The 14,098-nt window shown below is 36.1% G+C and overlaps 1 protein-coding gene across 1 annotated transcript in view; it reads right to left on the bottom strand.

Annotated features, from left to right (window-relative positions):
* The window catches only part of GUCY1A2 (guanylate cyclase 1 soluble subunit alpha 2), a 431,399-nt gene that overhangs the window by 47,560 nt on the left and 369,741 nt on the right, over positions 1-14,098 (bottom strand). The window contains exon 7 of the mRNA XM_043898183.1: positions 10,231-10,385. Coding sequence (XP_043754118.1) covers positions 10,231-10,385 — 155 coding nt within the window. The remainder of the gene's footprint in view (positions 1-10,230; positions 10,386-14,098) is intronic.

Below are 14,098 nucleotides of genomic sequence, written 5' to 3'. Positions count from 1 at the left end.
TTTATTGCTGTTGTGCTTCTGTTTTGCTTTGGTGTTGTTTACTTTTTATTTTTTTTCCCCTTTTTATTTTTTATAATATTTTTTCCATTTCTCTAATTATTTTATTTTTCATTGTTGTAGTTCTGCTCCTTTTTGTTTGTTTCCTTTTCTTTTTAGTCACATTGAGTGGCTTGTGGGATCTTGGTTCCCAGTCTGGGGGTTGAGCCTGAGCTCCTGTAGTGGGAGTGCTGAGTCCAAATGGCTGGACTAACAAAGAACCTCACATCTTAGGGAATATTAATTAGTGTGAGCACTCCCTGAAGACCTCACCTCAGTGCGGGGACTGACTCTACACAATTGCCTACAAACTAAAGTGTTGAAAGTCTTAGGAAAAACACCAACAAGACAGGAACACAGCCCCAGTCATCAAAAGGACTGAATTAAATATATATATGGTACAGACAATGGAGAAAGTAAAAACTCACAAGACCAAATAAATGAAGAGGAAATAGGCAACCTGCCTGAAAAATAATTCAGAGTAATGATAGTAAAGATGATCCTAAATCTTGGAAATAGAATGGAGATTGAGAAAATATAAGAAATATTTAATAAGAACCTAGAAGAACTAAAGAACAAACAGTAAAGAATAATACAGTAACTGAAATGAAAAATAAACTAGAAGGAATCAATAACAGAATAACTGAAGCAGAAGAACAAATAAGTGAGCTGGAAAATAAACTGGCAGAAATAACTGCCACAGAGCAGTTAAGCAGATAAAAGAATGAAAAGAAATGAGGACAGTCTCAGAGACCACTGGGAAAACACAAAATGCACCAGTGTTTGAATTACAGAGGTCCCAGAAGAAGAGAACGAAGAGACTGGGTCTGAGAAAACATTTGAAGAGATTATAGATGAAAGCTTCCCTAAGATGGGAAAGCAAAAAACTCACCCAAGTCCAGGAAGTGCAGATCCCACACAGAACCCAAAGAGAAACAACCAAATAAACATATTAATCAAATTGATAAAAAAAAATTAAGCTCAAAGAAATAATATTAAAAGCATCAAGGGGAAAGCAACAAACAACATAAAAATGAATCACCAAAGGTTAGCAATTTCTCCACAGCAACTCTGCAGGTCAGAAGGGAGTGGCATGATATATTTAAAGTGGTGAAGAAAAATCTACAACCAAGATTACTCCATCCATCTAGGATCTCATTCAGAGTCAATGGAGAAATTAAAAGTTTTATAGGCAAGCAAAATCTAAAAGAATTCAGCACCATCAAATCAGCTTTATAACAAATGCTAAAGGAACTTCTCTAGGTGGGAAACACAAGACCCCCCAAAACAAATCCAAAACACTTAAGGAAATGTTAATAAAAATATACATATGGATAATAAGCTTGAATGTAAATGGTTTAAATGCTCTAACTAAAATCACACTGGCCAAATGAACATAAAAATAAGACCAGTATATATGCTGTCTACATGAGACCCAGTTCAGATCTAGGGACACAAACAGACTGCAAGTGAAGAGATGGAAGAAGGCATTCCATGCAAGAGGAAATCAAAAGAAAGCTGGAATATCAATACTCATACCAGACAAAATATATTATGAAAAGAATGCTGCTATAAGAGTCAAGGAAGAAGATATAACAATTACAAATATTTACGCACACAACATAGGAGTATATCAATACATAAGGAAAACACTAACAGCCATAAAAGAGGAAATCAAGAGTAACACAATAATAGTGGGGGGCTTCATATCCTACTTACACCAATGGACAGATCATTCAGACAGAAAATACATAAGGAAACACAAGCCTTAAATAATACAATAGATCAAATAAACTTAATGGATGTTTACAGGGCAATCCACCCAAAAGTGGCAGAATACACATTCTTCTTAAGTGTGCAAAGAACATTCTCCAGGATATATCACATCTTTGGTCAAAAATCAAGTGTTGGTAAATTTAATAAAATTGTGACCATATCAAACATATTTTCTGACCACAATACTATGAGATTAGAAATCAATTACAAGAAACAAAACTGTTAAAAAACAGAAATATATGAAGGCTAAAAAATATGCTACTAAAAAAAAATATGTTACTAAGTAACCAAAAATTCACTGAGGATATCAAAGAGGAAATTAATAAAATAGAATAAAGTGGCAAATAAAACATGATGACCCAAAACTTTTGAGGCACAGCAAAAGTAATTTTAAAAGGAACATTTATAGCAATTCAATCCTACCTCAAAAAAAAAAAAAAGAAAAATATCAAATTAACAACATAACTTTACACCTAAAACAACTAGAGAAAAAAAGAACAAAAACAACATCAACAATAACAATAAAAGCAAAACAACCCCCAAAGTTAGCAGAAATAAATAAATCATAAAGATCAGAGTAGAAATAAATGAAATAGAAATGAATAAAAGGATAACAAAGACCTAAAATAGTAAATTAAATATATCTAAAAGTTGGTTTTCAAGAAGATTAAGAAAATTGACAAACAGTAGATAAATTCATCAAGAAAAATGAAGACTCAAGTCAGTTAAATTATAAATGAAAAAGAAGTTACAACTGATACCACAGAAATACAAATATCCTATATTTGTATTTATTGGCTAATACAAGCCAATAAAATGGACAAACTTGAAGAAATGGAAAAATTCTTAGAAAGGTACAAACTTAGAAGGTACAAACTTCTAAGACTGAACCAGGAAGAAATAGAAAATATAAATAGACACAATCACAAGTAATGAGATTGACACTCTAATTAAGAGTCTTCCAACAAACTAAAGTCCAAGACCAGATATGTTCACAGGCAAAATCTATCGACTATTTAGATAAGAGATATCACCTATCCTCAAACTCATCTAAAAAATTGCAGAGGGAGGATCACCCCCAAACTCATTCTACGAGGCCATGATCATCCTGATAGGAAAGTCAGACAAAGATATAACAAAAAAGAGAAAACTACAGATCAATAACACTGACGAACATAGACACAAAAATCCTCAACAAAATCCTGGGAAATAGAATCCAACAACACATTGAAAGCATCATACACCATGATAAAATGGGATTTATCCAGTGATTCAAGGATTCTTTAATATATGAAAATCAATCAATGTGATACACCATATTAATAAATTAAAGAATAAAACAATCTGATCATCTCAATAGATGCAAAAAAATCTTTGGGCAAAATTCAACACACGTTTGTGATAAAAACTCTCCAGGAATAGAAGGAACCTACTTCAACATAATAAAGGCCATATATGACAACTACAGCAAACATCATGCTCAATGTTGAACAACTAAAAGCACCTCCTCTAAGATCAGGAACAAGAGAAAGATGTTCACTCTTGCCACTTGTATTTGACATAATTTTGGAAGTCCTAGCCACAGCAATCAGAGGAGAAAAAAGAAATAAAAAGATTACAAATTGTAAAAGAAATAAAACTGGTTTTGTTTGCAGATGACATGAAACTATACACAGAAAATCCTAAAGATGCCACCAGAAAACTACTAAAGCTAATTGGTGAATTGGCTAAAGTTGCAGGATACAATATTAATGCACAGAAATCTCTTGCACTGCTATACATTAACAACAAAAGATTAGAAAAAGAAATTAAGGAAACAATCTTATTTACTATTGCATCAAAAAGAATAAAATACTGAGGAATAAACCTATGAAAGGAGGCAAAAGACCTTTACTGAGAAAACTATAAAACACTGATGAAAGAAATCAAAGACAACACAAAGAGATGAAGAGATAACTATGCTCTTGGACTGAAAGAATCAACATTGTTAAAAGGACTATTACTACTCAAAGCAGTATACAGATTTTAGTGCAATCTCTATCAAACTACCAATGGCATTTTTTTTTCACAGAATTAGAACAAAAAATTTCACAATGTGAATGGAAACATGAGACCCCAAATAGCCAAAGCAATCTTGAGAAAGAAAATGGAGTTGGAGGAATCAGGCTCCATGACTTCGGACTATACTACAAAGTTACAGTAATCAAGATTGTACAGTACTGTCACAAAACAGAAATAGAGATCAATGATACAGGATAGAAAACTCAGAATAAACCCACATACCTATGCTCACTTAATGTATGACAAAGGAGGAAAGACTATAGAATGGAGAAAAGACAGTCTTTTCAATAAGTACTGCTGAGAAAATTGAACAAGTAAGAATGAAATTGGAACACTCCCTAACACCATACCCAAAAAGAAACTTAAAATAAGTTAAAGACCTAAATGTTAAGACTGGACACTATCAAACTCTAGAGGTAAAGAAAGGAAAAGCACTTTTCACATAAATCATAGCAAGATCTTTTTGACCACCTCTTGGAGTAATGAAGAAAAAAAACGCAAAAATAAACAAATTGGACCTAATTAAACTTAAAAGCTTCTACACACCAAAGGAAACCATAAATAAGATAAAAAGACAGAGTTTAGTTATTTTGCAAACAAAATAACTGACAAAGGATTAATCTCCAAAATATGCAAACAGCTCATGCAGCTCAATATCAAAAAAACAAAAAACCCAATTAAAAAAATGGGCAGAAGACATAAGTAGACATTTCTACAAAGACGACATACAGATGGTCAGAAGCATGTGAGAAGATGTTCGATATCACTAATTATTAGAGAAATGCAAATTAAAGCTAAAGAAGTATTATCTCACACCATTTAGAACTGTCATCACCAAAAATCTACAAACAGTAGTGCTTCCCTGGTGGTTCAGTGGTAAAGAATTTGCCTGCCAGTGCAGGAGACATGGTTTGATCCCTGTTCTGGGAAGATCCCACATGCAACTAAGCCCACGTACCACACGACTGTGTCTGTGACCTCCAGCTCAGGAGCCACAACTACTAAGCCCACGTGTCACAGCTTCCGAGGCCCATGCATCCTAGCCTGTGCTCCACAGCAAGAGAAGCCCCCTCAATGAGAAGACCACACACCACAACTAGAGAAAGTCCATGCACAGCAGCTAAGGCCTAGCACAGCTGAAAATAAATTATTTTTCAAAAAAGATATTCTGGAAGGGAATCTCTTAGTTTAAAAGAAAAAAAAAAAAAAACTACAAACAGTAAATGTTGGAGAAGGTGTGGGAAAAAGGGAACCCTCTTGCCTTCTTAGCGGAAATGTAAACTAATGTACCCACTACGGAGAACAGATGGAAGTTCCTCAGGAAACTAAAAATAAAACTCCCATATGACCCAGAAATCCAATTCTTGGGCATATATCCTGAGAAAACCACAATGCAAAAAGACACGTGTATAACAATGTTCGTTGCAGCACTATTTATAATAGCCAGGACACGGTGGCAGCCTAAATGGCCATCAACAGAAGACTGGATAGAGAAGATTTGTTACACATATACAATGGAATATTACTCAGCCATTCAAAGGAGCAAAATAGTGCCATTTTAGAGATGTGGATATACCTAGAAACTGTCATACAGAAGAAATAAGTCAGAGAGAAAAAATATCATACATTAATGCATATATTTGGAATCTAGAAAACTAGTATAGATGAACCTATCTGCAGGGCAGGAATAGAGGTGTAGATGTAGAAAACAGACATGTGGATATAGCTGGAGAAGGAGATGGTGAGATAAATCGGGAGATTAAAAGAGACACATGTGCTTTATCACGTGCAAAATAGAGAGCTAGTGGGAACCTGCTCTGTGGCAGGGGGTGCTTGGCTTGGTGATCTGTGATGACCTAGACGGGTAGGATGGGGAGGGAGTGGGCAGGGGGCCCAAGAGGGAGGGGGTATATATACCTATAGCTCATTTACTCTGTTGTACAGCAGAAACTAACACAGTGTTGTAAAGCAACTATACTCCAATTAAAAGAATTTGTCAAAAAAATATACAAATAATGGTGGAGAGGGTGTGGAAAAAGGGAACCTTCCTATACTGTTGGTGAGAATGTAAATTGGTACAACCACTATGGAGAACAGTATGGAGGTTCCTTAAAAAGCTAAAAATAGAACTACAATATGGACCCATCAATCCCATTCTTGGGCAAATATCCACAGAAAATCATAATCCAAAAGCATACATGTACACCAAAAGTCACTGCAGCAATATTTACAAACAGCCATGTCACTGAAGCAAGCTAAAGTTCATCAACAGAGGAATGAATAAAAATGTGGTACATATGGTATACTTACATATGGAATCTAGTTTCTAAAAAGATATAAATTAACTTATTTACAAAACAGAAGCAGGCTTAAAGATACTGAAAACAAACTTACAGTTATCAAATGGAAACCTGCGGCATGGGGGAATAAATCAGGAACTTGGGATGAACACATACACTCTACTATATATAAGACAGATAACCACCAAGACACAGGAAACTATCCAATATTCTGTGATAACCTATATAAGAAAGAATCTAAAAAATGAATATATTTATAAATATAATTGAATCACTTTGCTGTACATCTGAAACTAGCACAACACTGTAAATCAAGTATACTCCAATAAAATTAAAATGTTAAAATTTTTTTTAAAAAACTTGTCTGAAAATTTCAAAATAACCAGTCAATATTGGACACTTTATAGCATTTAATTCAGGAAGTACACCTGGAAATTTCCAGCTCTTAGGAGCTTAATATTTAGTTTTAGTTCGCAAATTCCTATTTGTTTTAACTTCAGTTTTATGTTTATATTTCCTCATAGGGAATGTCCCTGAAAAGTCCACCAGGCATTTCACTGTGAGTAAAATGGAAAGGGAAGTATACTCTATACTTGTGGATTCATAAATCACCTATACTGTGTGGAATAGAACAATTATACACAGCTGAAGTGTATACATTGGTATGTATAAAACCAACACAAAGCACTTAGTCACAAATACATCCATAATCTCAAAACCCAGTCAACTGAGATCATATACCTAAATTTAGTGTTCTAGAAACTTATCAAGAACCAAAGTAAATTATTTTTGATGGTATCCAAGGGAAAGAAAAAAAAAAAAAAAAAGGGCTTCCCTGATAGTTCAGTTAGTAAAGAATCTGCCTGCAATGCAGGAGACCCCAATCGATTCCTGGGTTGGGAAGATCCACTGAAGGGACAGGCTACCCACTCCAGTATTCTTGGGCTTTCCGTGAGGCTCAGCTGATAAGGAATCCGTCTGCAATGTGGGAGACCCGGGTTCAATCCCTGGGTTGGGAAGATCCCCTGAGAAGGGAAAGGCTACCCACTCCAGTATTCTGGCCCGAAGAATTGAATGGACTCTATAGTCCATGGGGTTGCAAAGAGTCGGACATGACTGAACGACTTTCACTTTCACTTTCAGATGAAAATGGGCTTCTCAGGTGGCCCTAATGGTAAAGAACCCATCTTCCAATGCAGGAGACGTAAAAGACATGGGTTCGATCCCTGGGTCGGGAAGCTCCCCTGGAGGAGGGCATGACAACCCACTCCAGTCTTCTTGCCTGGAGAATCCCATGGACAGAGGAGCCTGGTAGGCTACAGTCTATAGGGTCGCAAAGAGTCAGACACGACTGAAGTGACTTAGCACGCAGCACGCAGATAAAAATGGATGTCAACAGTCATTCAGTCCAGCTGCTCTTCTATAACATGGGAAGACAAATTGAAACATCAAATAGTTTGGATTCTAGGATCTCAGTAATTAGCTCCATTCCCATCAAGGAAATGGGAATGACTAGTTCCTTTCAATCACTGGCTTGGTGCCCTTCATAATCTGTTCTCTTTTTTACAACCTTGGAAATCTTTTCAAAGTACAAATCTGGCCAAGTCACTCCTATGCTTATAACTCTTCAATGTCTTTCTTTGCTCTTAGGGTTAAGTGGAAACCTCTTAACATGTAACATAGCTTCAGTTGGTCTGATTTCAGTCTGTCTCTTCATCCTGATTTTAGTCTACTCCTCTTACTCTAAAACTGTGTTCAGGGTTTCTTGACCTCAGTACTAGTCTATTGTAATAAAGTGTTTACTTTTGGTTTGTGGTCTCCCCCATGAACCTGGAAGTCATATTTATGCTGTTTATTGTAACATTAGTGCCAATCATAGTGCTTGGAATATAGTAGGTACTAGACAAGAAAAAAAGGAAGGAGGGAAGACCATACAAACAGATAAGAGGAAAAGGGTTATTTTGAGGATAAACATAAAACTATTTTTATAAAGCATTAGTAGAAATTACAAGATTTGGGACCAGTAGGAGAAAGTATCTTTTACAGTCTACACAGATGGCAGCTCAATGTGTTCATCTATGCCCCATTTATGTTTTTATCAGCAGGAAGTGGTTGGAGGTGGGGCAGGTCATAATAGAACAAAATGTTTCAATGCTTGCTATATTTGAAATGATTCAACTTTTTAGACATTATAGATTATCAAGTATCATTACAAACTTCCACCAATGTGATAAAGATTATGAAAATTTAAAGACAGCACCAAAATGCTCAGACTCTGTGTGGCTTGTGGGGTTTCCTTTATCGGTTCCATGTAAATAAAGCCAGCTACAGCAGTGACAGTCAAGCTCAGGGGATGAGCTCCTTGCATGGTTGATCCAATCTTAACACATCATTTTTTAAATAACGGACTTTCTGTAAATCTATACTGACTTATACAAACAGGAAACATAGATATTAGCTCCATGATGGGAAAAATCATAAGCATGGTAAAAGGATATATGTTTGGGGATTGATCCTCAGGAATTTTCCTTACCCTGTGGTCTAGAGCACAAAGTCCACTTAACTAGAGAAGCTTCAGATCAGTGTTGAAATTTTTGAAGAGATTTAATATAGAAATCTTTGTGACATCATCTACATTATGCCCAAAATTGTGTCAGAAAAAATGGGAGAAATTGAAAAGAGGCAATACCTTTATATAAATACCCTAAGATGACATGTAGTTCTTAGGAAACATTTCTTGCTTTTATATTTATAATTTCTTCCCTTTCTCATGTGCTCCTCAGGAATCAGGAAATATTTATCTTTCAACTAAAAAAACTTAATTTTCTTTTATGTAGATGTGGTACCAAAAGCTTCAAAATATCACCATTTTGTTTCTTATTATAAATCAACATTTATTATCTATATATTTAAACTTTCTGCTCCTGGGGTTTTTGCTGTTGTTTTTGTTAGCCTGAGTAAATGTGGTAGCCATGTTAATAAAAAATATCAATGGCGTTATTTCTACTTTACAGTTTTAAGAATGTGATATCTGAGTCATTTAAATCATGGAACCAGTGAAATAGCTTTTACACCAAAGCTTACTTAACATTGGTCCTCCCTGTGGCTCAGCTAGTAAAGAATTCGCCTGCAATGTGGGAGCCCTGGGTTCGATCCCTGGGTTGGGAAGATCCCCTGGAGAAGGAAAAGCCTACCCACTCCAGTATTCTGGCCTGAAGAATTCCATGCACCATGCATTGTATAGTCCATGGGGTCACAAACAGTCAGACATGACTGAGTGACTTAAACACACACACACACACACACACACACACACACACACACATTACTTAACATTTAGCCAAAAGCAATCAGGAGATATTCATATCATTTTCTTAGTATAGAGATGCTTATCTTACCAATGTATTTATTCACTAATTTGATAAATATTTATAGAGGGCTTATTATGTGCTGAACATTTTTTTGTAAGTTTTGGAGATATAATGATGAACAGACTTGGTCTCTGCCCATATGGAGCTTAATATCTAGTGGGTGAGACGACATCTACCAGGCACAAAATAAAGTTGATTTCAGTTGTCAAAATGTGTGGAGTTGTCAGATATGACCTTTAAGATAGATAAAGTTTGAAGTTTTACTCTGTACCCAGTATATATTTAGAAAGTCCCTATTTATATTCATTACCCAGAAAAATTTTAAAAAGAGACAAATATCTTTGCTATCCAAAGTCAAATGACTTTTATAAACATGGAGAAACATTTTGAAAGTATTAGAATTTCCAGTGTGATGCAGACTCTTAATATTTTCTCTCCTGTATTTTAAACAGGAATACCTAAGAAGGACAGAGACTGTGGGAAATGACAAACCTGATTTACCTCTCAATCAAGTCAAGTTTTCTGTGTCCTTTCTTAGGGTGCAACTTAAATTTTGTGTCATAATTGCTATCTTTCAGACTGGATGGATCTACTCATTATTATCTTAGAGAATAACAGGATCAAGAAAAGACAGAGTGTCACAAGTGACAGGCTATTAGCACTAGGCAATGGCAAAGAACACTTACTGGTAAGTGGTTGGGCTGACATTGATGCGTCGCGGGTGGCTTCCTGATTCAAATTTGCTTGCCAGAGTGACATTATTTCCAAACAGGCAATATCGTGGCATTCTTACCCCAACAACTCCAGCCAGCACAGAGCCTGAGTGAATGCCTATCCTCATCTAAAGAAAAGGAAAAAGAAAAAGGATATGTTTATGTTTTCATTTCGTATGCAGTTATTTTAATGAGAGGTTGTTGTTATTGTTGTTCAGTCACTATGTCCTGTCCAACTCTTTGTGACCCCATGGACTGCAGCATGCCTGTCTTTCCTGTCCTTCAACATCTCCCAGAGTTTGCTCAAACTCATGTCCATTGAGTCAGTGGTGCCATCCAACCATCTCACCCCCTCCTCCTTCCCCTCAATCTTTCCCAGAATCAGGGTCTTTTCCAGTGAGTTGACCCTTTGCATCAGGTGACCAAAGTATTAGAACTTCAGCTTCAGCACCAGTCCTTCCAGTGAATCTGAAAGGGCTGATTTCTTTTAGGGTTGACTGGTTTGACCTCCCTGTCCAAGGGACTCTCAAGAGTGCTCACAAGCACTGCAACTTGAAAGCATCAATTCTTTGGTGCTCAGCCTTCTTTATGGTCCAACTCTCACATCCATATATGAATACTGGAAAAGCCATAGCTTTGACCATGCAGACCTTTGTCAGCAAAGTGGTGTCTCTGCTCTATAATACACTTGTCTAGGTACTGCTGAACTATTTAACCCCTAGCTTCTCAAAGACAGGAACTGGGGGTCTTTGTCATTTTTATCAGCCATATCTGGACTATCATACTATCAGTGAATACAGATGTTGTGGAAAAAAATGAATGAATGGATTTATTATAAGAAAAAACACTACATTTAATTTTCTACATGAATCCAGTTGTCTTTTATGTTAAATCAGGCTTTATTTGTACCTAATATGCTCTAAATGTTCTCCCTCCAGTTATTTTCACATAAAACCTTCCTTTTTCCTTCATAGCATTAAACACAATTGTAAATTAAATGTTTATATTTCTTTTGATCTGTTCATTTAAAATATTTTCCTCTCTATTTTATATTTCTATTTCTAAGTTTACTAATCTTCTCTTTGTAAAACATTATCTTTTGCTAATCACATCCAATGCCTTTTTCTTTTTAGATATTGTGATTTTCATTTCTCAACATTCAATTTGAACATTTAAAAAAATCTTTCAGGTATCAAATTAATTTCTAAACATACAGAATACTAGTAAAATAACTGTTTTAATACTTTTGCCTACTAATTCTAACATAAGCTCCAGTTCTGTGTCAATTTTGATTGACCAATTTTTCTCATTATTATGGGTTATATTTTTCAGCTTTTCTGCTTAGTAATTTTTGGTTAGATATCATGAATTGACTTTGTTGAGTGCTGGATATTTTTATATTCTTATATATATCCTTGAGCTTTGACCTTGGATGGGGTCAAGGTACTTGGAAACAGTTTTTCTTTTTTCTTCCAAATCTTGGTTTCTAAAATTTGTTAGGCAAGTCATGAGCTGTGTTTCATGTGGGACTAATTATTCGCCACTACTGAGGGAAGAACCTTCTGAGTATTATACCAAATGCCTATGATTTATGAGGTTTTTCAGCCTTCCTGGTGGGATTGGACATTTTTTCCAAGTTCTGTGTGAGTTCTGGGAATTTTTTTCCTAATCTTTTCAGGTGTTTTTCCCCCACTGGGCTAAGGTAGTTTTGTCACATACAAACAATTAGCAGTAACTTAAGGAACATATAGGAGGCCCGTTGGAAGATCTCTGGTAGTCTCTCGGCAACTCCCTTCTTAGTGGTACTCTGTCCATGCATTCTAGCTTTCTTGGTCTTCACAGACTCTCAGCTTCAACTCTTCAACTTGGGGAGTTTGTTGAGTTCCTCCTGGTTTGTCTTTCCCTGAACAACTTGAACATATCCCCCCAAAATATGCCAGGGAAATCATATATTTCCTCTTGTTCTCTTGACTCTCAGGCATCACTGCCTTCCATTGCCTAATGTTCAACATCCTGAAACTGTTTTTTTGTATATTTTGTTCATATTTTTAACTGTTGATGGTGGGAGTATAAATGCAGCCCCTGTTTTTCCACATTTGGTGGATGCAGAGATGAGACATATTTTATTTTAGGAATGCAAGTTACCTTAAAAATTTAGGCCTATTTCTGATGAGAGATTGTCTATTTGGATTTAAAAGTTGAAAAAGGTAATTTTTAGCATAAGCTCCTATGCCTGACACAAAGTGAGGCCAAACAAACCAAAATGTTGGAGTTTGGAGCAAAGAAAGTTTTGTTGCTGAGTGACGCAAGGAGACAGGTAGCTCATGCTCCAAAAAATCTTCAAGGTCCACAAAGTATTTCAGCAAAGTATTTTTAAAAGTCAGGTGAAGGGGGGCGTTTCCAGTTATATGTATTTGATCAGTTCATGCACAGTTCTCTGATTGGCTGATGGTGAGGAAATAGGGTGGTGTTGCAACAGTTAACATTATCAGTCCTTAGGCACTAGGAGGCACAGGGCTATGTGTCCATGGTCATGAAGTAGTTAACAACTTCCATTTGGTGAGGGGCAGGGGTTCATAATTGTAAAACTCAGGAAATGCATATCAAACATTATTATCTAGGTACCTCAGAGAGGACATGCAGGAAGGCCTGTCCCAGGAAAGCTCCATAGGGTCCTGCTCAGTTATATAATGAAACGTAGTACTCCTTATAAACAAACATAAAGCACTGTTTTCTAAAATTAGCAAAGCATTTTGACAAAATATTATTATATATTTTTGGGCTTCTATTTGCTTTCAGAGGGTTTATCATATTAAATTTAGGACTGCCTAAAAACACCCAGACCTTAAATATTGTCAAGTTATTGATAATTAAAGGTTGACAAATAAAGATGCCAGGTTGGACCTATGATCTTTTTAAGTGGAAAGACAGCAGAAATTATCAAACAGATACATTGTACAGCCTCTATATTCTGTGTTTTTAGTCTCAGAAGAAGACTCCGTACCTCACACCAACTATACTGAAGGGTTATATGGTACCACCTCTGCCTCCTTTCAAAAGACCTGAGGCTGTTTCTTGTTTTAAAACCAAATTATCATAATGATAATTATTATAACAACAACAAAAAATACTGAAGATAAAAACCCTGGTATTCTTAAGAAAGGTTGATGGAGAAATGGTCATTTTGGAAAACCCTTATCTCTTCAGTTCAGTTCAGTTCAGTTCAGTCGCTCAGTCGTGTCCGACTCTTTGCGACCCCACGAATCGCAGCACTCCAGGCCTCCCTGTCCATCACCAACTCCCGGAGTCTAGCCAAACCCATGTCCATCAAGTCGGTGATGCCATCCAGCCATCTCATTTATCTCTTAGAAGACTACTATAAAACATGCACAAGAATATCAACAAACACAAAAATTGCCAGATTCACTGTTTCTGTCACTATTGTATAATGGAACAGGACTCAGAAAATTATTTACTCTTGGATGTAATGAGATACATTAAGAACTTACAAGCTTGATCATAAGATTCTATTTATTATTTTATTTTTACTTTTTTTTTAAACAACTTTTTGAGATTTCCTAGTAATTGTCACCTTATGAAGAAGTCACTGATCGCCACATTCAGAATCTGCCAAAAGCATGTAGCAGGTAGGCAAAGGAGAGATCTACTTTTAGCTGTCAGTGAGGGATTTAGATTCACTTCGGCAAGATTAATTGGTTAACCATCGGTAACATGTGCATCCCTCTGGTCAGTGCGCCCTAGTTAAAGAGGACTGCTCTGCGCTAAAGCAGCAGTTGTCACCTGGGGCCGTCTGTGCCCCTCAGCAGACATCTGACAATGT

Source organism: Cervus elaphus, chromosome 1 (genome assembly GCF_910594005.1).
Source record: "Cervus elaphus chromosome 1, mCerEla1.1, whole genome shotgun sequence".
NCBI classification, from domain to species: Eukaryota; Metazoa; Chordata; class Mammalia; order Artiodactyla; family Cervidae; genus Cervus; species Cervus elaphus.
This window is presented reverse-complemented; position numbering and strand designations above follow the sequence as displayed.